A 26,211-nucleotide genomic window follows, 5' to 3' on the forward strand; every position below is an offset into this window, starting at 1 on the left:
ACTAATTAACTTACTTTTTCTCCTTTAGTTATGTGTGCATGGCTAATGAATATTGATACAGCAAAATGTTATAATGCATTCTGCTTTAAATATACTTTGTAAGGCATAATATTACTATTTGTTATGGATACATGTTTATGTCTCCAAGGATGAGGATTGAGAAATGTTTGCTAGAAAGAAACAACTGTCACGTATTTATGTTTCTTGTTGCAGTTACTCATTTCTCTAGGTGAATCAAAGACAAATGCCCCTTTAGTGAGTTCAACATGAGTGTTAATGACTGTGGTCCAATGATGCTAATTTCATGAGTGGAAAATTCAGACCTCATATAATTTTATGTGACAGGAAATATTTTTTTTGCTATTTAAAATTATAGGTCTCAAAACTTTATAATGAGTCATATTTCATCATAATTTACCTCACTTTTCCTAAACTGTGTGATTTTCATAATATGATGGAAGCATGGCTTTACTGATTCTAAGATGATCATGCAGTAGATAAGGGTCACATCTGAGGGTTCTGGCTTTCCTTGAGACCACCAGGACTAACATCTCCTATTGCTTTCCAGATATGCCAAGGGCTACCCTCCTTACTCTCCATACATAGGAAGTTCACCTACTTTTTGTCATCTACTTCAAGAAAAAGTACCCTTCTGCTGCTTAAGATTAGACAAGGTAATGATTTCCTATTGACATGATTGTCCAATAATAAAATTATAGCATGAGCTATTGAACATATTTAAATAATTTTATATTATTTGACTAAAATACATTGAAAGTGTATTACTTAACATATAAACTCGGTTATATAATGGTTAATTTTACTTTTTATCTTCACTAAAATAAATGACACAAATGTTTTATCCTTATACTTAATTAGCCAACTTAGTTATGTTTTTTAAAAGGGAAGACAGAGGCGCAAAACTCTTAAACCACTTTTTCATTATTATTTAATTATAATTTGTGGTTGGTAGTATATTAAATCTATATTTTAAAAAATAATTTCTTGACTAAATAAGAAAAGTACATTTACGAGTAGACTGAAGCTGATCTGTCCTGCCTCATATCTCCTTCCCACATTTTTTATGTAGTTCTCTCTCTTCCTGCCTGAATGATTTAAAGAATTTACTCAGAACAGAACAGTCTGAGAATGTGAACATTTTTGTCCTTTTCTTTAATTTTATCCTCCTGAGTAATGAGGAAACAGGTTAAAGTGAAACATTGCACACCCTAAAGAGATTCAAGCATGCCCTGAATCTTAAACAAGGATTTCTTCATTTATTCTTTATTTGGGGTTAAAATTATAATGCCAGGACCTTTCACAGACTGTACAACTTAAGAAAATCACTTCACACATAAAAGTTCAGCTCTCTTATCTGCAAAATGAACATAATTTTAATGCTATGAACTCCACAGTGCTCTTAGAAGAGTTATGTTAGTCAGTATATTTAAGTTAAGGCAGTTAATTATTAAGTCCGGTTTCCATTCATTTTGTTAATATTCTTGCTGTTTTCTTTGTTACAAATGTTGTCTGTTGCTGCTCTTGAAGAATATTTCAAGAATATTTGAAAGCTCCAAACTTTATCTATCTGAAGTTGGCCAGTGCATTGTTCTCTTGCTCCTAAGTATCCCATGTAGTTCCATTCTCATTGGGAATTCTATTTCTCAGGGCCTTATTAGTTTGATGTCCTTTTTTTATTTTTGAAGCATTTTATTTTAATGGTCAACTCTTTTGTGTTGCTAAATTAATGGATGTCAACAGTGTTATTCACCTGCATTGACTCCTTCCACGGCTACATTTTCCTGAGCTATGTTCTTTGCAAGTACAGTACTTTTGAAGTTTTCCTTCAATAAGATTCTTAGCATATATTTTAAGGACCGTGGTGCCTGGACTCATTATTGGTGGCACTACTGCTTATTAAAAAACGTATAGTTATGGAGGTGGCAAGGGGGATCAGGAAACCAAAAGAGTAAAAGTGAATTATCACCAAGCAATTGATCTAATTCTTGCTGTAAGGCTCAGCTCTTGAAGAAGAGGATTAGGGGCCCAGTAGAGGATCTTCAAAAGCAGTTTATTAACAGTGTTCTGCTCCATTAATAAAGGAAAATTGTGTAGTTTTATTGATTCATGGCTATAGAGGAGATTATTGGATATTTGAGTAATGTCAGGCTGGTATAATAGGGTCTGCTCTGAAAATTGAAGTTTACTTTGGGATTATGGGATGGCATTAATCAGTTGGCTCCACTGTGTCTTGAAGTGTATGGATTGGGATGGCATTATCATTCTGTCCCAGTGTCAATTGACTGTTCTGGCCAAGGTGTTTCACCATTACCTTCGCATTGTCTCCTTGGATTTTCTTAATGACTGTGTCCCTTCCATGTCTTCATAAGCCATGTAGTTCTCTTACCTTTTGATATTTCATCGTTTTGCAGTTCTATTTGTTCTAAGCCTTAACCCACTAGTATTCTCCAACCCCTTTCTTAGTGACACTGTTTATTTCTTTGGCTGTAGATCTTGAATATCAGAACTAAAAAAATTTCGAACCTGCATCCTATGAAGACTTGTTGCCCATGTCCTTTGCTGTTTTCTTCCTTTACATATTTTTCTCCTGCTTTCCTAATATCATTTTCCTATGGCCTCATTTGCAGCTGTTGGAATTTCTGCAAGTGAGATCAGGTGATTCACAAAGTTTCTCATTATGTCTTTCTTTTTACCTTTATCCTGGAAGGATAGTTTGCTTGGTTTCCAACTCTACAATAGTTTCTTTCTTCCATGCCTCTGTCCTTCTGACTACTGTAAATAGCCATCAATCTCATTGCTATCCATTGCAGCTAATCACTCTTTTTCCATGGCTGATTAATATCCTGTAATCTTGGCTGTTCTATGCTTTCATAATAATGTATAGGACTATGCAATTTTGACTATTCATTTGGATTAGGGTTCACTGACTTTTGGGCATTTTGTGACTTGGTCACTTCTAGAAAATCCTCAATTAATGTTTATTTGAATAAGGTTTCTGATTTCTATTTCAGTTTTCTAGCTTTTATTTTTTTGTCCTGTATTTTCCATTTGGGATGATATTTCATCTCTGTTCTGCAGTTGATAAATTATTTGAATTTTTTCACTATTGGAATTTGAGCTTGGTGTTTCATACAGGCTCAGAATGAGCTATAATACTGACCTGTAACTTCAGATCTGTATTAAATTTTGGGTTACATTGCTCAGCTTGAAAGGATATATAAAAATAAATATAACACATTTAAACAACTGTCTTGGATATTAAATAGGATTTTGTTAATTCTTTAAGTGTTTTTTTTCTTATTTCTTTAAACATATTGCACATTATTTTGTGACTCTCATAATATCCAAATCTGTAGTCTTTATAGATTTAATTGTTTCTATCATTTTTCACACATGGTGCTTCATTTCCACCATTTAAAAAATAATTTTATTAAAGAATAATGGCATGAATACTTCATAGGTAAGGAACACACAGAGAACTAACTAATGTCAATCCAGGTAAATAAAAAGAAGTTTGTATAGAGGTGTATAATAATGAAGAAAAACTACAGATAATTTAGCTTGAAAACAGTCTTGATTTAGTAATGTTAATTAGTTTCTTCTGAGTCTGATCTCTCAGCAACTGAGTCAGTTTTTCCAACAACTTAGTGCTCACTGCAGCTCTTGTGATGAGTTCTGATCAAGTGTTGTGCTTTGTTTCTTGTGTATTGCTTTTTACACTTTAGCCCTTCTGTGCACTTCAACAGCTCACTTTTCTTCTGGTATTGCTTTTCTGTTTTATTTTCTTTTTTTAATTGCATGACTTTAGGTACCTAGGAATGGGAATATCCCTGAGGCTTTTTAATCATAGCATCAATATATTTTGGAAATGGAAATCCCATGCCTATGCTACAGCAAAGCTGATACTAAGCGGCTATACAACAATAACTTTTAACTTGCCATGCAGCCCGTACATACAGTCCTCTTTCAGCATCACGTTGTGTACTTCCCTCTCCTTTGCATTATTCATCACACGTTTATTTCCTACATCAGGCTGGAGAACTAGGCAATGACAAATGTAACTATGTTCCAATCTGTTAGAAAATTAGCTAGATCAATTTTACATAACCATATATCCTAAATTCTTTGACCAAATTTTATTGGAGTATAAAAATGGCATTTCTTTGTATAATTTTTCTTCTCTAGAGTTGCCAGCATAACTACTATGAGGACGCAAAAGCCTATGGATTCAAAAATAAACTAATTATAGTTGCAGCTGAAACAGCTGGGAATGGATTATATAATTTTATTGTACCTCTCAGGGCATATTATAGACCAAAGAAAGAATTAAATCCCATAGTTCTGCTATTGGATAACCCGTAAGTATATTTTAAGATACACAAACAGACAGAACTTTTAATTTTACTGTACATTAACATAATTTACTTAAGATACTACTTTAAATCAGATACATTATGGTGCAGAATTCATTGGGAGATAGAGTATATGCTATGGTGCAAAACATTATTGATCATGATCATGTTTCACCAATACTACTTAAATGTCATTGCAATGGAGACTTTTATTTGAAATTAATATGCAAATGGTCATCTACTCATAGGACCAGTGGAAAGAAGCCACTGAAATACCTATCGCACAATTCCTCTATTTAAACAACAAGCCTGGAAGACACCTGCCAAAATTGTACAGTTTTGTTCTTTAACCATTTATTATCAGAGAAGCAATAATTGATCTGCTTTTATGTGTTATACCATGGAATATCATTGTGTGCTTTACTTATGCTAATGTTCACATACAATAACAAAAAACAAGTTGTGCTGTATCGCATGTGTGTCTGGAAAATTTTAGGATGACTTACTCTGTTAAATATGACCACTTAAGAATTTTGAAAATCTTACAGATGAGTACATAGGTCCCTAAATAAAATGGTCAAAGTCATTTTAAAGTTACAGTGCCCTTCACTGTAACTATAAATAAGTTGGTTGTCATAAGCACAGTGTTAGAAAATATTAAAGTATATGGAAAAAACAAAAACAAAAACAGGAGCGTGACAATCAGTGTGTAGGTTAGCCTTAACAATAGAAGGATTGTCAAGCTTCTCCCCAGTATTTTCAATACACTCTGAATCTTGGAAGTTCTCCATAGGGAAGCTTCCAGGCCTCTAAGTTGGTAATACAGACACTTAGTTAACTAAGTAAAGTGCTCAGTTTGTGGTTGTTTTTCTATAGGTTGCCCTCATAACACTACAAACAGAATTTAAAATGGGCATTTCAGACTGTCATAGTGTCCTTGTTTTGAATGACTAGGTCAAGCTGACTCACTTAAAGCCCCCAGTTACAGAAATAAAGAAGGAAGGACCTTTAAAAGAAAGAAGTGGGACTGTGTTCAGAATATCCTCTGGCGGTGGTCTGATCTGCCCTTTTCCTCATGTTATTTCAATATAAAATTTGGGTTTCTGATACATAACTCTTCCCTAAAAATATGAATTTTCTCCAAATTTAGGGGCGATGTTCTTCTTAGGGAATAGAGGTATACTCCTCATTTTCAGTCTCCAGTCTTATGAAGTAATCTGGACTCAGCCATTTATTCCCCTTATTCTCATTATCATATCAAACATGGTCCCAGCCATCCCATACTATTTGATTTTGAATACAAAGTCATTAACATTTCTGGTTCCTAGAGTATCATTTCATTCATCAGGGTTATACAGTTCGGTGGTTCTTTGTATAGCCTTACTTCCTGTAGGTAATTAATCACACAAAACATCTGAAAACTCCCTTCTCTGGATTATTGACAGGTCACTATTTCTTTTTAAGGTCACTATTTCTGTGTGCATATGGCCTTTCAGAACTATCTTCCCTGAATGAAACCATGGAGATTAATTTAGAAAGCTGATGTGCTTTCCTTGCTCATAGTTTGTAATAGTAGTGAATGTTGAGTATTAATGATGAGTCATCATATTTGACATGTTAATTTTTTTATGTTTATATATTCATATTACATAGAAATCATGGTACCAGAGAGATGTACTCAGGATCTGGGAGTCTTAATGTTTGTGTTTAATTGAAATGTTTAAATAAACTTTTTTGTTGTCAATGATATGAAGCAGAGCTAAAGATGTAATGACATTCAGATAAAGTTCCCATGATCAGTTCTAGAATTAGAACCAGCTCTGCCACGACTAATGCATTGTTCTTTCCTCTGTATTTTACCTAACTCATTGGCTTTGTTATGAACAGCATACATTGTTTTCAGTTTTATAGGCCACAATTCAGCTTAACTTCTGATACTTACCCATTCGAAATGTATCACCCTTACCAATTGTTGACAGTTTGGATTATAAATTTCCACATGGTGCTGTTGTTTGTGGATTTCTGCTGAGCATAATTTTAAGTTTAACGTGGTTATTTTATTAATATACATTAAATATTATGATTATTTCAATTTATTTACTAAATTCCAAGGACATAACATAAAACCTTGAGCTTCCTGTGTATGTCTCAAAAGTGACATCGAATATTTTTACTCATCTATGTTCCTTTGATGAAGAAGGGGGAATCACAAACTGAACTCATGCTCCTGGGAACTCTATGCATTCTTTTCTTCCCCTTTGAAACAATGAAACACCTGTTGCTCTGAAATGGCTTCTGTTCTGCATTTATTGTACAAAATTACATAAAATGATGCTTTTCTCCCTAAAATAGATCCAAACTCCAATAACTTTTACAATCATAATCCTTTATACTTTGGCAAGTATTATTTAATTTTGAGGATTTGACCAAGTTTACATGAGCAGTGGTGAAACTAATATTGAGTGAATGACTATGGAGATAAATTAATCAAAAAGACAAAATTAATTCCATATAAAATACAGAAGTGCCCTAAATATGAAATATTAAAATATAAATCCAGTTAATACTCTCAACACATTATAGTTTGGAATAGATGTTCAGAATACTTCCAAATAGAAAAACTTGCACATTTCAATGGTTATCAAATGAGAACCTAGCATATTGAAATCATCTTTTTCTGTGGCCCTGCGGAACAACTCTGACCTGTCATCAGAGTGACATCAGTTCTCCTTGGCATGTGGTGCTGGAAAGATTCCAAATATTTTTATTATAGCCACTACCTTAAAAGTCATCCATCTGGAATCTAGGAGGCAGTCAAAGCTAGAATATATTACCCAAAGTTAGACAAAACATTGCCAGATCAGACAAATTCGGGCACATTCAGCATGGTATGGGGTAGCCAGGCAGTGGTGGTGCACACCTTTAATCCCAGAACTTGGGAGGCAGAGGCAGGCAGATCTTTTTTAGTATGAGACCAGCCTGGTCTACAACGTGAGTTCCAGGACATCCAGGACTACAGAGAGAAACCCTCTCTTGAAAAACCAAATTAAAAGGTGTTCCAGATCCATGTTGGTACCCTTAATTTTTACACAGAATATTTATTAAATCAACCAACATCGTTGCATATAGTACCTAAACACTTCAGCTAATTTACAAACTATTGCTAAAATATATGGTAAATCACCCATCCTTATCCTATAGAAATGTATGCTTTTGATTCAAGCAGACAAGATGAGATCTAAGATTAACATCTAGAACAGCCTGGACCATATTTATCCTTGTGGCCTCATCTCATTCTTTTCTTTAATTTGAAAATCGAGATTATTCCCAGACTTAGACAATATAGGTAGCATACTAGGACAAGATCTGACATACGTGACAGCCCAGACATTCTAGATCTTCTCCTATTAAAAAAAATTAACATTGTTACTATTTAAATTAATGAAAGGTCTTATGTAAAAACCCAATTGATAAGAAAACACAGTCTGAAGATATATTTCAGTGGAAGAATGCTTTCCTAGCATATGAGAGAGACCCTAGCTTTGAACACTAGCAACACATACACATGCACACACACGAACACACACCACATACACACACATACACGGACACATACACATTGATTTTAAGCACTTGCAACTAATCTTAACATTTTTAAAAATTATAGGTTTACAAATGTTTTGCCTGCATGTATTTCTGTGCAATGCTTGCCCGACTGGAGCCTACAAAAGGGAGAAGACGGGGTATGAGCCCCTGGAATTAGAGTTGTGAGCTGCCATACGGGTGCTGGGAATCATCCAGGTCCTCTGCTAGAGCGGGCAGTATTCTTAACTGCTGAGCTGTCTCTACAGCTCCTTTTCCAACAATTGAAAAAAATAAATCAACTACCCAAAAGTATAGTTGTCAAATGTTGATGAAATAAAACTTCACTCATAAAAGTATGTTACTTTCTTTCCTGGAAGTTGAAGTGGAAATATTGTGTGTATTAATTGAATTTGATAGAAAAGGTGCTCTTGAGTTTTGCAAATTGGTAAAATTTATGAACCTTTTCACTGTCTGGCAATGTTGAGCTGCTTAGAGTTTTAATATACAAACTGTTGTTGTATGAAATTTATGAAGATATGAGTCTTTATATTGAGAGTGTTCCTAATAGCCTCTACAGTTAGGGCTGCGATCAACTAATGTGTGTATTTACTTCTACTTATTAACATTGGCTGTTTTGTATAATCTTTGACATTTTATTTCATTTATAACTGGTTAATTAGTCTCTTCTGTTTGGCGTTTGTCTATGAATTTATTCTGATCTACATCTATTTCTTTGACTATTTTATTATTGTCTTTTAGACTAAAAAAACTAAAATATTTTTTTATGTGTAAAAAACTTTGTTTATCTATTTGGTATAAATAACAAGTTTTTCATTTCTTTGTATATGGATAATTTTTATGAAATTTATAGATAAGTCATTTGATCCTTTTCACCGTGTTTCTTTGGTGTTGCTTGTGATAGAATAGATAGGCTTCTATATTTGGCAGCCAGAAAAAAAAACCCACCCATTTTTATTCTGTTTTATTAATAATTTCTTGTATATTAAACTTTTCATTGTACCTTGGGTACATACCACAAAATATAGACAAGGGACATACTTGTAATGAATGTTTTATGTGCTTGTTTAGTTTCTCAATAATAATGCTTCTCAGTGTAAAGTTATGCTTGCCAATTCTCTGTCTCCCAATGAGTAGAAAAATTGTCCATTATGTGTTATTCAATTATTAAGTAACTGGCTGTTGTAACTACTGTTGTCAACACAGATAAGCGAACAGTTAAAAAAGTACAATATGAATGAAAATTTGTTTTTTATATATTCCTAGTTTCTTTTAAATCATAGAGAAGTCTTTAAAGTTGGTATGTTTCATCAAAAATATGTACTTACAAAGTTTAGGATACTTGATTTTCCCTTATGTAGCTGAAGTCACATGAAGATGAATAGTTTAATCCCTATTTAAAGGCAAGTTCTAAGAATTTTGAACAATTTCTGGCTCATTTTAAATATATGTTGTAAATGCATCATAAACAAAATTCATGAGTTTTCTTTAAAATGCCTTTCTTCTAACAATTAAAGTTTGCCATCTCTACCAGTCAAAGAAGAGAGAAAAATCTATGAAAGTCTCATCTTGAATTTTATACCTCACGTGATGGCAGCTATAACATAAAGAGTTATTTGCCCCCAATGACCTAGGTACACTTTACTACTCAGAAAAATTGAAGTCTCTTATTGAATTTAATGATTCAATTATACAATAGTTCAGAAAAGCATAAACTAGAGACCTGGTGGGGAAAATTGCCCAAAGAGATAGTGTAAAGAAATTGAAATGATCTAAACCTAAAAGAAGATAGCAGATTCCAATAGATATCATTATAACATGTGTATGGATATACGATTAATAATTAAGAATGATACTTTAAAAGCCAGAAACAAAAAAGTTAGTAATGTAAAATTAACCCAAAAGATACAAGCAAAAATATTTTTCCGACCCAAAACCTTGATCTTTCCCTGTCTTTGGTGCTTGTTTCCATAAACATGCTTCTAAAATTGTTAAGTGTATTGAGATCCTTAAAACATTGCCCTCCTAATGTTGAGGAGCAACAAAGTGTCTAGAAACAGAATTGAACACTCTATCCCAAATTCCATATATATATATATATATATATATATATATACACACACATTCTAACATTGATTGAAAACAGCACATATCAAGAGTTTTAAGGATGGTTAAATGCTGACAATGGTATCTACTCTGTGGATGCTTGGGATCTTGATGAAAACTGATGCCCCAAACCATCTAACGGTGCGCCTGTGGATGTTATATATAAAATAAACTAGACATGATTACAAAAAAGCTAATACAATTTATGGATTAAATAATTCAACATTTTCAAAACTGAATTATGTAGATTAAAACTATGTAACAGTACTGGTCCATTCAATTGTATAATTAAATTCAATGGCTGGAGGAATTTAGTCAAAAATCTTAGCAGTATCATCATTTAGAAGGTCTTGTTAATATATTACCATATTGAACTTTCTTTTTCTTAAGAGTTTAAAGAGATAGGAGGGAAATCTATGGGAAGAAAATAGTTGGGAAAAGAACTGATCTAACCAGGGTTCAGCACCCGGGAAATTGCAAGTACTCCCTTATTACCTTGACCTGGAATTTCCCTCCTCTCTTGTACTTGCCAAATTCCTACTCATCTGTCCACACACAAAGTATTTATTACCTCTCTGTCATAGTCTCCAAGTCCTCCTCCTGGGTGCACCCAGTGCTTTTGTGTGTGTGTGTGTGTGTGTGTGTGTGTGTGTGTGTGTGTGTGTGTGTGTGTGTGTTTTCTGAAGAATACAACATACTGCATTTTCATGATTTTGTATATGCATTTTAAAATTCTACATACCTTGTAAATTAATCGAATGCAGTATTTTAATATAAAAGAATACATTTTAGTGATTATTAAATAAAGTTTGGGTCTGTATATGCTGAGTGAATACATGTATGAATTAAAAGCTATTAAGTGGATGGAACTTAGTGATTTCTAATAATCTAATAATTAAGCTTGGAGTTTGTGGTTCTTTCTTTTGCTGTCCTTAGAAATAAAGATTTCAGTTATAATGAACTTTTGTCCAACAATATACATTGGGTAAGACATTAGAGTTAAAGGTGAAATAGTGTCAATGTAACTTCATATAACACAGTTTTTCCATGCATCTATGGACTTTATACTTGACACACTGAGATATGGAGCATGCCCTCCTTAGGTATATTCTTTAGACAAAGCTCTTTTGATACTCAAGATTACTAATTACTCTTCAGAGGCTTTTGTAGTGCTTGAGGTCATTTGAGAAAATAAAAACCATTTGCTCTTCATTGTCAAATCCTCTTCTGCACTGGGTAACTGGACTCATCAATGAACATTAAGTGTTAATTAAGGATTTTTTAGAATTATACCATAATGTTTCTGATTTATAACTCACAGTTCTTAGTGTATCATGTGATTCATGAGAAGTGCATATGATATTCTTAAACAGAAGAGCCATTTAGGATGTATCTTGTCTTTGGTTTTGGAAATGCAAACTAAATGAACTTGCTTCCCTTCCCTAGCAGTGCTGACTCTGTTGTGACACTGTCTTTCATTTTGTAATCCATCTGCTACATAGGCCAGATATGCATTTTCTGGATGCAATCTGTTGGTTTCCAATGGTTTACTACATGGTGGGCTCTATTGACAAGTAGGTGACAATGTCTATGGCACATGACTAGTGTAGTGTCCTGTGGTCTGTCAAGTGCTGTGTCTTGTTCCTGCATGATGAGTGTACTTTGTCGTGTTGATACAGTAAATATGGTGACCCATGCATGCAGAGCTCATGTCCCTGTGGTGTGCATCTCCTATCATACTGCCTAAGCCGTAATTCATTGTAGAATTGCAACAGACCTTGCTGCATGTCAAACTGGTCAGGTGCACACCATTTGCAAAGCTCTTTCAGTCTTGTGGCTCTTGCAAAAGCAGCATTTTTTGCAGTAATATTATCGCTAAGGTGGCATCAAATAGTACTTTAAAAATTCCACATTGCAATGCAATGAGACCATTACCATAACTTGGAATATAAATAGTAAAAATGTCTTGACAATGTATTCTTATTTCATAATTCATAATTATATCATTTGTTAACTGAAATATTATGTAATGCATGTCATTATGTAATGCAGTAACCTAAAATATAAAACTACATAAACACTATTGTGAAACCATTAATCAGAAAATGTAAATTATCACCAGATAAACAACATGAAATAATACTGTAAAATATTAATGGTGATCAAAAAGGAAACATAGAGAATTAAATTCCCAAGGAGTAGATGAACTAGGATTGATTAATTGTAGATTAATCAGTATTGACGGTGGGTCACCATATCTATATGCACGTGTATATATGAGAGAGGGAATTATATATGGAGTGTCCCTGTATAATTCTTGTTTGCTTTATTTGAAATTTTCATGAAAAATAAATCCTATTTGGAACAAGAATACTTCCTTGCACTTACAAATTTCACACTCTAGTCCTTAGAAAAACTGAGTCATGGATTGGTGAAAAAGGTATCCCAGGTTAGAGCAACTTTAGGGTTTCTCTCGGATTGATTTTCATTGGCTGCCATCTGGTGGTTGAACTGTGTAAAGCAACCATGCTTTAAGAAATGATACAAAATAGAGAAGTAGCAGAGAGAAGAAAGAAAGCCAGGACTCATAAAAATAAGTTCATAGCCTACTGGAAAAATATATCATGTTAATTAGAAAAATTAAAACTTGAAGAGCATAAAGATTCTATATGTTTCACTAATACCATCCCAAGCATAAGTATTATCTAATACACAACTTAGTAATAATTCAAGGTCCTGAGTAACTACAATAGGAAATACTGCAAAGATAGAATCAACAGATGCACCTGAGAGGAGGCAGATTCAACAAACTTGGAACAGCTCACTTAGAAAAGTGTTTGTCTAGCATTAGCATCCGTTTTGTGAAATTGTTTATGCTTTAAATCAGTAAAACTGACTTCTTACAAGTTTCTGTTCCCCTTTTTCTATAAAATTCTAATAGAGAATTCTGATGAAGAAAAAGCTTTTGAAGGATGAAATATGAGGAAATAACTTGAAATGACTAGGTGGCTAGAAGTGAGATGACTTAGTGATCATCATATTCTCCACAAGGGACCACAGCTTTTTCTACCTTTTTCCTGGGATGCTGTAGCTTAAACCAAGGAGTTGCACACGATGACAACCACATTACCACTGGCATGAGCCCCCAGTCCCTGATGCTTTCTAAAACAGAGTTTAATCGATTCAAGAAGTACAATGAATACCATATATCTAAATTAAATCTAATATACTAGGAATTTAATTTTGAAGATCATTGTGTTGATCAGTTATTGTGATTCTGGCCTCTTTGCTCATGGCGAATTTATTTGGAATGAAATTCTTTTTTTTTCCCCACAGTTTTGGCTATAAAATCTCTGTCACTGAAAATTGCTCCAAATTTAAGCACAGTATTTGTGCCCCCCCTTCCCTGGATTATTCCTGGAGGTCTTAGGTTGAGGCCTTGGTAATGTCTACCACAGTGAGGCATATGGCCATGTGAACCAATCCTGTTCTTTAAAGACCTGTCTGTAAATTTTAATAAATAGCATTAGTGAATGGAGTTGTTCACATTTTATTTTTGCTATCTTGAATCTGGATATCTGGGTTGGTTTTCTTATTGAAAACCCGCTGAACCCTGTAACTACTACATCCTTGTACTGGGTCAAGTTTAGTCTCACTTCGTTTGGTCCGGGTTTTTAGATTTTTTTTGTCTCTCTCTTTTTTTCTTTGTCTGTACAAAGCAAAGACAGTGAAACAGTTGCTCTTTTTCAGCCTCAATGGTAGACATCCTTTTCTTTAATTTATTGGGAAAATGTTAGTCAAGACATTTTATAGGGATAGGAGTGAAAACTGACTAGGATAGGTAATAAGTGCTTGTACCTTAGATTTTCTAGTCACCCCATGCAGACAAAGAAACTTGGGCCATTCAATCCCTTGTTTAAAACTTATTCTAGTATATATGTAGTGTAGGAACAATCTGTAGTATATTGATCCTACATAAATAAATATAGATATTTAAAAATACTTAGCACAGCCGGGGAGGCAGAGGCAGGCAGATCTCTGTGAGTTTGAGGCCAGCCTGGGCTACAGAGTGAGTTCCAGGAAAGGCACAAAGCTACACAGAGAAACCCTGTCTCAAAAAATAAAAATAAAAAAATAAAAATACTCATCATATACCTTTATATTTCTACATTAGCTTTACTATCTCTATTAGTAGTCTTTGCCCCTCTTACACTGTCACAAAAATCTCCTTAGAAACTTGAACCAGTTGTCATGTTGTGCCCTTGAAATAGTACGTTAACTGCAATAAAGAATTGTTATCATTATCATTCTTTCTATTTTACTGTTTATATATAGTAAATGTTACTCAGAACAGATTGCAAATATGGGTGCTTTGGAATAGTTGGCATCTGAGGAATTCTGAATCACATATCACCAGATCATATTGCATTATAATTCTCCTTAGGGTCTACCTGTCTTCTTTATAAATTGAGCTATAAGGACAACATATATAAACCTACCAATAAGTACATTTTGACATGAATTGCAGTATTGTGATTTATTTAAAGCCGCCTTTTTTTTCCCCCTCCCTGCCCCTGTGGATTTTTATCAAAGCCTAGATGACTTGCTCAGGTGTGGAGTGACATTTGCTGCCAACATGGTGGTTGTGGACAAAGAGAGCACCATGAGTGCAGAAGAAGACTACATGGCAGACGCTAAAACCATTGTGAACGTGCAGACCCTTTTCAGGTATGTGTCTGGAGGCCTAGCCCTGTGATCGTGTTCTTATGTTTTCCATATGTAAAATATATGATTCTATCTGGGCAGAAGGAGTGACCACGTGACCTGAAGCCTTGGGCCCTTCGTTCATTCATTTGATCATGAAGCAAATAGTATATAGTACATAATTGGCAAGTTTCAGTGTCATAGACAGCCTTATTTCCATTTTATGAATGAGATTTTAGAAGCTCAAAGGGAACGAACGTGGGAGCTACTGAAGTATTACAGTAACCCAAATCTTCTCAATGCTTTCACCATTCTCTCCCCGTCATCTTTATACTGTTGATAGGTTCAGTTCCGAATTCACAGGTAGTAACTGAAGTATGAGACCCAACTGGACTGACATTTTGATCTTTGATTTTCAGGAACTTACCTTCTCTAAATCTCAATATGTCACTTCCAAGGCTACTTGTAATTTAAATATTTGTAACACATAATTATTTTGATATCAAGATATCAAAAATATATCATGCCTTAGAACATACTTCATATTTTAATGTATGTATTAAACATTATGTGCTATAATTATGAGCCATAGTACTGCCAGTTTCATATGACAGAATAGAAAATCCAAAAACTTAACTGATTACAGACAACAGCAGAGGCCATTTGGCACCATATGCATCTGGAGCCTCCCCTGACATCACTAGCTTTATGACCTAAGTATATTCCTAATCTCACTGAAATTCAGTTTCCTGCATCCGTAAACTTCGGAGAAAATTAATCAACCTACCCTGAAATGGCAATGCAACAACTAGTGGTGAGACATGTAAAGACTCCACCACACTACGAGACCCGAAAAAATATACCCTGAATTTGCATAAGAAGTTCTGGCTCCAGCAGGAAAAATATACACACTAAAATTCTTACAATGTGGCAGCTCATGGAGAATACAGCTAATAAGACCGTCCTGAATAGTGCATTGAAAACTAATGTAGGGCATATTGAAAATATCACTTTATAAGCAATTTGTTTCTTTAGAGAAGTAAGAAAGGAATCAATTCAATGATGAGGTTCATAGCCAATGGATGAATTTAAAAAATTGTTTTTTTTCCTTCCATGCTTTGCAGAAGCTAATTATAGTTTTTAGAGATGATAGCTTCAAACTAAATGTGCTATTTTTCATCCAATGTACTGTGTTTAATTCTATCATGACAGAGTTAAGAGTGGTTTAATCTTTACTATCTACTCTTTGAATGGATTATTTGATTCCCAGATAATAAATATTTGTCCTGTTGAGAGGTATCAAGGTATTAGTTAACAATTTGAAACTAACTAACCAGAGTTATTTAGAGAAGATACATTCTTGACAACTAACAGGAAACAACCCTTCTCTGAGGACCTGACTCATGGATGCATGAATGAATGAACAATTAAGATTCCTCAAATACTAGTTTTATCTTTCTTCAAGGAGGGCACAATCTTACACAAAGAATTAACGCCAACTAGGAATTCTGAGAACAGGAGAAACAATCTTCTTCAGGAACGAGTACAATAATTGGTTATCCAATTCCAAGTGGTCAACCCTGAAATTATATTTGTACAAGTTACTTTATAGGGAATGTTAATATATTTAGGAATATATCTATCAACAATTAAAGAAATCAAGGTCATTAACTTGAAAGAGAGCAACAGAGGGTATAGGGGAAGATTTGGAGGTAGCAAAGAGAAGGAAGAAATGATATCATCTTAATCCCCATAATTAAAAAAATAAAATTAATGGGTAGGATATTTTGGAAATTATATAATTTTTATGGCATTTGGGGTGAATAAATTCCAACAGAATTTCACAAGAACTGGTGAACAAATTATTTTAAATGAATTTCATTTTTTTTCTTTTTCTATATCCTGTAGAGACATATAGTCATTATTTCAAGTTGTATATAAGAGTATTTTTCAGGGAAAATTTTTTCAGTTTTTGGATTGACATATGAATTGATAACCCTATGCTTGTGATGATAGCTTAGTCTTATATAACAAATATAAATATAAAGTATCTGTAGATTCCTACAGTGTAAGATATATCTTTATACATTTATAAATGAACAAGTTATATAAGACTTAGCAAATCAATTTTGTAGCGTCAGTCAGTCAGTCATGTACTATTTCTTGGTCACTCTTCTGCATTGCCCAAAGGTTTTAGTTCCAAGTTTAGTGTGATTATTGCCAACCCAATTCTACTCGAACACTTGGTGTTTCAGTAGTCTTGTATCAATGTTCCTTACCCTCAATCACAGTCAATGTCATGATCTTAAACTCTGAATAGTTTTACCTTCCACAGTCTCAGTTTCTTCACTCAGTCTGAATACTGCTTTTAACTTTCTTTTTTCTAACATTCCTAAACCTTCATATTCCTTTAAGCATCCTGTATGCTATCAACTGATTCACCTACCATTTCACTGTCCCTAGTTTAGTGAGGGGTTTTCCTCTCTCTGCCCAGACTGAATTTAAACCCTTCACTCCATTTGTTGACTTACAGATCTTCACTAAGAAACATGCCAACTTGCAAAGTAAAATTATGTTTTTCTTTTCCCTCCTTCTATTAATTTTTTCCCCAATGTCAGACCAATTGCAATTACTTCTGGTAATGTCATGCTTACCCTGAAAATATCTCACCCAAACCCCATGATGCTGCTAATTAACAAAGGTCCTAAGCCTAGCCTGAGGTCTTCAGTGACTCTGACAGAGAAAACCTTAGTTTGTGTTTTCAAATCTATCTTCTCTCCCAGCCTCTGCTGAAGTATTTCTTTCACCTGTCTGTTGTTTACTTGCAAAAAAATATTAGTTAGGATTCCCTTTGTTTTGTTTTTATACCTCAGCCTTGAGGGACTTATGATGATACTCTAAGTTTATGTGAAAATTCCTGGAAAATGACTATGCCCTAAGCAAATATAAACACAACGCAAGTAGAAGCCAAGATTATAAGACATTTATTCAGTGTCAGGTAAAAGAACCTTTCTTATATCACACCTCAACCCCATTTCTGTTGGTGACTGTGTAAAAGCAAGTCACTGTGAAGTCCAGGCAGACCTCAGACCCATGACTGTCTTGCTTCCACCTCACAAGTCATGGGATTATAAACATTCTCCACTGTGGATGGACTTTTCTGTCCCACCAGCCATTTCCCCAAATAACCACACAAAGTCTTAATATTAATTGTAAATGCTTAGCCGATAGCTTAAGCTTTTTTTCACTAGCTCTTATAACTTAAATTAACCCATTTCTATTAACCTATATGTTTCCCCAAGGCTCATTTACCTCATGTACTTACTTCCCATTCTGCTTGATTTGGGTCTCATGGTGTCTCCTCAGATTCTGCCCTCCTTCTTCCTTGTATCTTCCTAGTCTGGCTCTCCCACCCAATCACTTCCTTCCCAGCTAGAGGCCAGTCAGCTCTTTATTAACGAATGAGAGTAAAAAATATTTACAGTGTACAAAGATTGTTCCACAGCACCCCACCATACCAGGCATGACTTCATTTTGACTCTGCAAATTTCTCCCTTGACTGAGATATATATTTTTTAATTAATTTTTTTCCCTGAAGACATTGCTTGTTAACCATCTAGTGAGTTGGTCCTAACTGCCCTCCTTTGCCAGGATGAGATCTTTCAGAAAATAGGTGACTGATTTCCAGGAGTTAGTGATCCTCCAAAACCCTTTAGGATCAAATGCAAGCAAGGTTTGTAAGAGAATGGTAGCTCTTCCACCAAGCTTACCTGTCTCCTTTTCTAGTTTCATTTTGTTTGTTTTGTAGCATATGTCCTAGCTTCTGAAAGAACCATAGTTCAGGCTGTCTCTAGTGAGGAGCTGGACTCTGAATGCATGCCAACAGAGAATATTTACAATGCTTTAAAATCATTATATTTTAGCAAATAAATCAGCAAATAAAAAGATACAAGAGCTAAAGCTCAAACAAAAAGATGTTTGAAAAAAAATAAGTACTTCTGAGAAGTCTTAGGGATTTTAATTATCTTTAATCTTCTTACATACACTCTAAGATTTATCCCCCATTATCCTTTGTGATTTATTTAGGCCTTCCATGATATTTGATCTTTCCCTTTGTTAACAATTTTCCTTTTCCATTGTGGAATAATCTGATCACTTTTCTTAGGACAAACCTTATTTTATCAAACAAAAATCCTGCCTTTTCTTTTTTTTTCTCATTCAAATCTTCCTTATCAAAAGTACATCCTCATGCTTGTCCCTGTTTCATGCTTCTCATATCTTTTATTTTCTTTTTTAATATAATAAGACAGAACAACATAAAAATATGAACCTATTAATAAGAGTTAAATACAAATAATTTTCATGCAGTACATCAAGATTACCTAGGTGTTCCCTTGGTAGACTGTTTGCCTGGCATATGTAGAGCCCTGGGTTAGATATCAGGCATCATGTATTGCTGAGCATGGTGATATAAACAAGAGACTTTAGTGCTTAAGAAGTAGAGGCAGAAGGATCAAAAGATCAAAATCATATTTTGTTATATAGCAAGTTTAATATTAGCTTGAGCTACAGCAAATACTGTCAATCTTTTAATCAATAAACAAATAACCTGTACACAGATTGTTAAATTTAAAAGTTCTTTTATATTCCATGTTCTAGAAAGATGTTACTGACACTTGTATTTTTGTAAAGGCTCTTTTCTACATTTTGTCTTGGTTTCACTAAAGTCTCAGTTACAGAATGTCATGTACCAGGGATGCCCAGGCAAGATGGCAGAAATTCTTTGGAAAGTGACCAAATTTGTATAAGCAACAAGATAAAAGGGATAGAAAATACTAGTATCTATTCCTCTCAGGAACTGAAAGAGATAGTATACAGCTACTTTATTTCAGAAGGAACCAGAGGAAAACAGAAGACTTTGCTATTTAGTGCATATTGAACAGGAAACTTGCTCTTGGTCCCAATGTCATTCTGGACCTAGTGCACTTTTGTATTCACTAAGAAAGAAAGGAAAAAAGAAAGTATTTTTGTTACTCTTTTAATGCTAGGAAGAGACACCATGACAAAGGAAACTCTTACAAAAGACAACATTTAATGGGGCCTTGTTTACAGTTTAAGGAGTTAGTCTATTATCATCATGGGGCAGGGGAGCATGGTGCTAGAAAAGTAGGTGAGAGAGTTATACCATCAAGAGAAAGAGAGACACTGCCTGGCATGGGCTTTTGAAATCTCAAAGGCCGCCCCCAGTGACATCTCCTCAAGCAAAACCACGCCTACTCCAACAAATCCACACCTCCTAATCCTTCTCAAATAGTCCACTCCTTGGTCACTAAGCATTAAAGTATATGAGCCTATGGGAGGCATTCTCATTCAAACCACCACAGAAAGGAAGGAAGAATCAAAACAAAACAAAAAAAAAGAAAGATAAAAGAAAAGAAGGAAAAAGAAACAGAGGAAAAAAAGAGAGCCAAAGAGGCCTGCGGAGATATCTCCGTGTGCAAGAGCTCATAGAGCTCTTTCAGAGAACCAGAGTTTGGTTACCAGCACCAGGGCTGGGCAGCTTACAAGAACCTGTAACTCGAGCTCCAGGATCAGATTCCCTCTTCTGGCACCTGTGAGCACCTACACATATGTGCACGTACCCCCCCCCCACACACACACAAACATAATTAAAAATAAATAAGTAAATAGTTGTGTTTGTGCTGCCTGAAACTAAATACAAATGAGCAGAAGCTGAAGTTGAATCTTTAAGTTGTGCTTTTGTGAGAGAGCCAGTGACCTGACAAGGCAGTGCATTGATTAATATCCTGATGACTTGTTTTTCCTCTCATCTCCAGCCAACAGGCTTTATGGGGCAAGGATGGGGCAAAGGATGTCAATCATTCCAAAACTCAGTCTCAGCCCTCCAGTAAGATAGTCAATAACTTTTCAGAGACATATCATGTCTGCAGTTCTCCTCTAATCATTCCTTTCCCTTTTTCTCATACTCAAGATTTCTTGTCTCAGACATTTCTTGAAATACTGAGTGGAGTTAGAGTCTGCCAGCATCAACCTTATACTTCTCCAGAGCCATTTTCACTGGGGAATAAGAAGGTGTTAACTCAGAACAAATTATTAGTAGTATTTACACTAATGCTAAGCTATGAATAGGTGTTTTCGGATTTCTTTCTGCAGTGTGACTTACAAGTGTGTCTTTGCAATACAGATTATAAAAGCATCCCTATCCCTCTATCTGTCCCTTATGTTCTGATTGGTTTAATTAGTGGTCACAAAGTCGTGCAGTTATGGCAGGACCTCAGGGGGGCTTCTATTCTGATATGTTTTGTGTTAAATGGATTATTTCGCCAGAATAACTTAAATATGTCTTTTTGTTTTCATTTCTGATGTTTTTTCACCAATGACAATTTAGGGAATTTAGAGAACTAGGGAAACTTCAGTCCCTTAAAAATACTGGACATGTTCTCAACTACTGAGCCATATCTCCAGTCCTACAAAGTCACTTTATTAAGTAGTTTGTTTTGTGATTTTTTTTTTAGACAGATTCTCACAATGTAGATCAAGCTAGCATTTAACTAGAAATCCTCCTTCCTCTGTCTCTCCACCACAATTTCATTTCTGGGATTATAGACATGCTGCATGCCCAAATAATAGATAAAGTTTTTTTTTAATTGTTATTATCTTGATGTGTTCAATATCACCTGGTTTGCCAATATGGACTCTTAGCAGTATCCATATAAATCATAGTTCTTATCTCAAGGGGAGTAAAAAACAGATTACACTGGAGATGAATCTGACTGAACATGGCCCAGGAACATAGATTCCAGTTGTCCCCAATAACATGTTCAAGGACAGAAACAGTTTCATGAAGTTTTTATAGTTACAGAATAAGAAGAAAGGTAAAAAATCAAAGCATCTTTCAAATGCATCATTGGAACTGTCTGGTGGATGGCTTATACTAAAGCAGAGATGTCTTTGCTGTAGGTCTCAGATGCTTTCTGATAGTATTTTTAACTTTTAACTAGTGGTATGTCCGATTTCAAAAGGAGATTTCAAAAGCATTATACCTAATAGTTATAAGAATATTAGGTCAGGTAGAGGTGAGCAATAAAAGGTTAAGGGGACTAAAGTTAGCCTGATGCCACTTGGCTCTAGATTTGCAACACTCCAGCTTTCTAAATTTATGTAGTTCTTACCAGTCAGTCTGTTCCAGAATAAGAGACTTTAAGCTGTCAGTCACCCAGTGCCCATAAGCAAAGGCAGGAGTTCAATCTTTCAGCTGTACTTTATTCCCAGAGAGCTGACAATCTGGAAAGAGACAGGATCTTCATCCTAAAAGATCAACCTTCCATTGTCTTTGTGTTTACCAGCTAGTATACTTTACAGGGAATCTCAGCAGTGGCTTACCCTTCCATCCTCACTGGACACTGGTCAACTGGACAACCTTGTCTCTAAGAGTCTCTCCTATTTCCTCCTGCACTTTCCCTTGTCATCACTCTCTGTGTTGTGGGATTTACCTATGCCCAAAGCCACTGAGTCTTAGTATTCTGCTCAATGTGTCATCTAGACTATGTCTAAATTATGCTTTAACTCACCAAAAATATACCTTAAGCAATGTATGTGTACTGAGCTACTTAAATATATATAAATGCAGATTTATTTTAATAATGTAAACTACTTATGCTCTCTTATAATATAGAGTAGGTACTTGTTGTTTTCTAGTGTGTGTGTGTGTGTGTGTGTGTGTGTGTGTGTGTGTGTGTTTATTTGAGATAGACTTCCTCCTTTATAGCATGAAACTCTGGGAAACCACTACCTAGAAAACTTCAGAGTCTCTAGAGGAAAGCAGGAAGAAATCTAGTATGTCTGTTACTTTGCTCAGAAATTCAATTCCTAGGCTCTAAGCAGTTGATGTCCTCCTCCCCAGAGACTATTTCTGAAGACCAAAAACATTAAGAGAGAAGGCCTGTCCCAAGTCTGGGCCTGTTATATCTGTCTCACTTGTGCTTACTATCTCCTATTTCAACTAAGTGGAAAGACTAAGACAACCAGAAAATATGTACATGATTTTCACATGGAAAGAAAATTGGCCCCTTTGTTTCAAATCCAAATTGCTTGGCTCAGTTGGTAAAGCCCTTGCCTCATGAACAAGGGAACCTGAGTTCAGATCCAAGAACACACAGAAAAAGCCAACTCAGCAGCCTGCATGTGCACTCTACATGCTTGGGGCACAGGGAAGTGGGATCCTTGGAGCCCATTGGCTGGATGGTCTAGATAAACCCATGAGCTCTAGGTTTAGTGAGTGACACTGGTTATAAGGTAAAAATACACTGAGGATGATGTCTGACAATAACATCTGGTCTCCACACAAATATGCACACATGTTCATATGCCCCTGTACACACAGGTGTGCATGCCTACATGAACACACACACATCATTTTTAAAATATTTCATGTTTTCATAGCTTTGTGAAAAAATGTTATTACCTAAGCTAAATATGAATAAGTGCTTCAAAATTGAATTAAAAATAATCAAGTTGAGTTATTATTGTTCTTTGCTGGAGTTGTTTGGAGTCTGAACAGAATCAACCTTTGTTCTGAAAAAAGAAAGCAGCATTGATAGGATTGACTGTTGGTTTTAAACCAACATGTGACAAAAGGACAAAACTACGTGAAAGGGAGAGGGGAAATTTTTCCTTAGATAATTGAGAAACAAAAGTTTCTCTGCACAGAACATAGTAAAATTGTTTACTGCTCCTTAAGTATAGATTTAAATTGGTGTTGTAGTCAGGAGTTCCCTTGTGTCCTGCCCAGTCCCACAGTCACTTGGTCCCAAGTAAACACACAGAGACTTTTATAATTACAAACTGTATGGCCTATGGCTCAGGCTTCTTGCTAGTTAGCTCTTTCATCTTAAATTAACCCATTTCTATTCATCTATATGTTGCCAGGTGGCTGTGGTGTTACCAGTCTGCTAGCATCTTGTTGCTCCTTGGGTGGCGGGCTGGCATCATTCCTCACTCCGCCCTTCTTCCCCATTCTCAGTTTGAATGTGCTGCCTAAACTTATTCTGCCTTGCCATTGGCCAAACAGCTTTATTTATCAACCAATGGAGCAACATATATTCACAGCATACAGAAAGACATTTCACAATATGGTGTTTTATTTAAATGGTAAAAATGCAGGAGTAATTTCCCACAAAACTTTATTCTGGGAAAGGCACAAAGCTACACAGAGAAACCCTGTCACAAAAAAAAGGAAAAAAAGAAAGAAAGAAAGAAAGAAAGAAAGAAAGAAAGAAAGAAAGAAAGAAAGAAAGAAAGAAAGAAAGAAAAAGTACTTCATTTGTACTATTTTTGCTTCAGTAAGAAGTGTTGTTGATTTTGCTTACTAAAATTTAGGTGACAAAAAATTGTAAGATAATGAGCACTGTGAACATACAAGCAACTTATGGATTTATCACCTCTAAAATAGACCAATACCTGCATTAGACCAGTAGCAGGACACAGTGACCTCTACAGTCAATGCACAGTACAGTATAATGTACAGTAATGGGGTACATTTGACTCATTGATTTCTCAAGCATCTAGAAAGTGTTGAAAATATGCAAGTTGTTCTCATTATACTGATTAAAAACAATAACATTGATATTGCTGGATGACTTCGTGTGCTAATAGTCTGTTAAGGAAACTATTAAGCAATGTAATGAAGGGTTTACCTAAAGTATTGATGTTTCACACTTATTAAAAACAGAACAGTGCTGAGATAGGAGAGGAGTTCCTGGAGTTTGATGGAGACTTCTTTTCTCAGTTGAACGTAATTTTGGGACTATGATGGCAAAATGTTAATGTTCACCAAAGTTATTAATATATCAGTGGCTTCCAGGTCCTTTGTCTCCTAAACTGAAGCATGAAAATCATGGAGACAGAGTGTGTCTTAGAAAAGAGTTTTACTGTGGAAGAAAACTTACAGGGAGTTCCATTGTAGAAAAAAAGCAAATAGAGCTTTTATGGGGGTGGGGGCAGGCAGGTTCAAGCGGGTTGCTGCTGAGCATCTTTGTGTGGGGATTAATAAGAATTATTGGGCAGAGAAAAGTCAATCAAGCTGTCCTAATCACAGATCTTCAGGAGACATGCATATCCCAGACAGGCTGGTCTGGTGTTTCAGGACATACCTTCAAGAGCACATAAAGTATTTAATCACACTCACTAGAATTCTGTCCTCAGTGGATTCTCTTGTTAAAAGGGAAGGAACATAAAGATGAGAAACCAGTGAATGAGCCAGTTTCTCTAAACATGGCATTTCTAGCCCCTGGCTAGGACAAAACTGTCTACAGAACCAACAGCCAAACATCAGAGTACCAAGCAAGAGGATGTGACTTTTTATTTTATTTAAATTTGTAATTATTTAATTATATTATATTAGTCTATATTAAAATAAAGCACCAAGCAAGAGGATAAAATAAAACTAATTATATTATTTTATTAACTACAGCATTGTTATATCACAGTCTTGGTATCTGGGGAAAAGTGGCTTATTATATAATTCTATTTCTAAACTGTTTAGCATTCACAATGTGTTTAGCAAATATCAAGGCTGAGAAATAAACTTTTGCTATCAGTATTTAAAAGAAACATAATTAAATGTATTAGCAAATAAATATATAAATAAACACTATAATTAAATACAAGTGGTGTTTTATATATAAAGTAGCCTACAATACTTTCTTGCATAAATATTTACTTTTAAATTTTCACTAGGTGGCAGGCTTAGCTAATGCAATACTATTTAGGTTAAAATAACAAGTTCACTTATGTATAAGAGGCAAGTCACATACATTTTGTTGCAAATAAAATTTGAACCATAGAAGTCACTCAAAAACAAGTGGGTCCTGCAATTTTAATTATTATTTACTCTTAGACTCTACCTCTTATTATGTTCCATCTAATGAATTAGAGAAATAAGCCATATACATACAGATAAAATTCATGCTTTGTTGGAAAATAACAATTCTTCAAAAGATAACATACGTTTCTATCCTTTAGAAACTATGTTTGCCTCAGAAGTTATTCATTCACTAGTGTCTGGATGTCACTTCATGTAGGAGCTGCCCAGTCTGCCACAGTTTATCACCACTTAAACTAATATGCATAGGCTGATAATCCTGCTCTGCAGTCTCCGCAGTCAGTCCTCAGAGAGGTAAATCATGAGTATTTCACTTTTATAGCTCTTTTGTATTTCTCAGAGACCAGAGCAATGAAGAGCTTTACACAATAAACTACATTGTGATAATTGAATGAAAAGACAAAGATGCTGAAAGCAGATTGTTTGAGATGCACATAGTATAGATTCTCTGAAAAATAAGCAGCAGAAACCCTGTGTGTACTATCAACCCATCATCCCAACTGCATGAGCACAGCTTTAGAA

General features: G+C 34.9%; 1 protein-coding gene across 2 annotated transcripts in view; it reads left to right on the forward strand.

The window, feature by feature from the left end:
- The window catches only part of Kcnt2 (potassium sodium-activated channel subfamily T member 2), a 354,847-nt gene that overhangs the window by 260,716 nt on the left and 67,920 nt on the right, over nt 1–26,211 (forward strand). The window contains exons 18-21 of one of the 2 annotated variants that reach the window (XM_006994959.4): nt 569–674; nt 4,207–4,379; nt 11,585–11,656; nt 14,676–14,810. In XM_006994959.4, coding sequence (XP_006995021.1) covers nt 569–674; nt 4,207–4,379; nt 11,585–11,656; nt 14,676–14,810 — 486 coding nt within the window. The remainder of the gene's footprint in view (nt 1–568; nt 675–4,206; nt 4,380–11,584; nt 11,657–14,675; nt 14,811–26,211) is intronic. The other variant, XM_042258262.2, reaches the window with a different exon arrangement.

This window comes from Peromyscus maniculatus, chromosome 11 (genome assembly GCF_049852395.1).
Source record: "Peromyscus maniculatus bairdii isolate BWxNUB_F1_BW_parent chromosome 11, HU_Pman_BW_mat_3.1, whole genome shotgun sequence".
Classification (NCBI taxonomy): domain Eukaryota; kingdom Metazoa; phylum Chordata; class Mammalia; order Rodentia; family Cricetidae; genus Peromyscus; species Peromyscus maniculatus.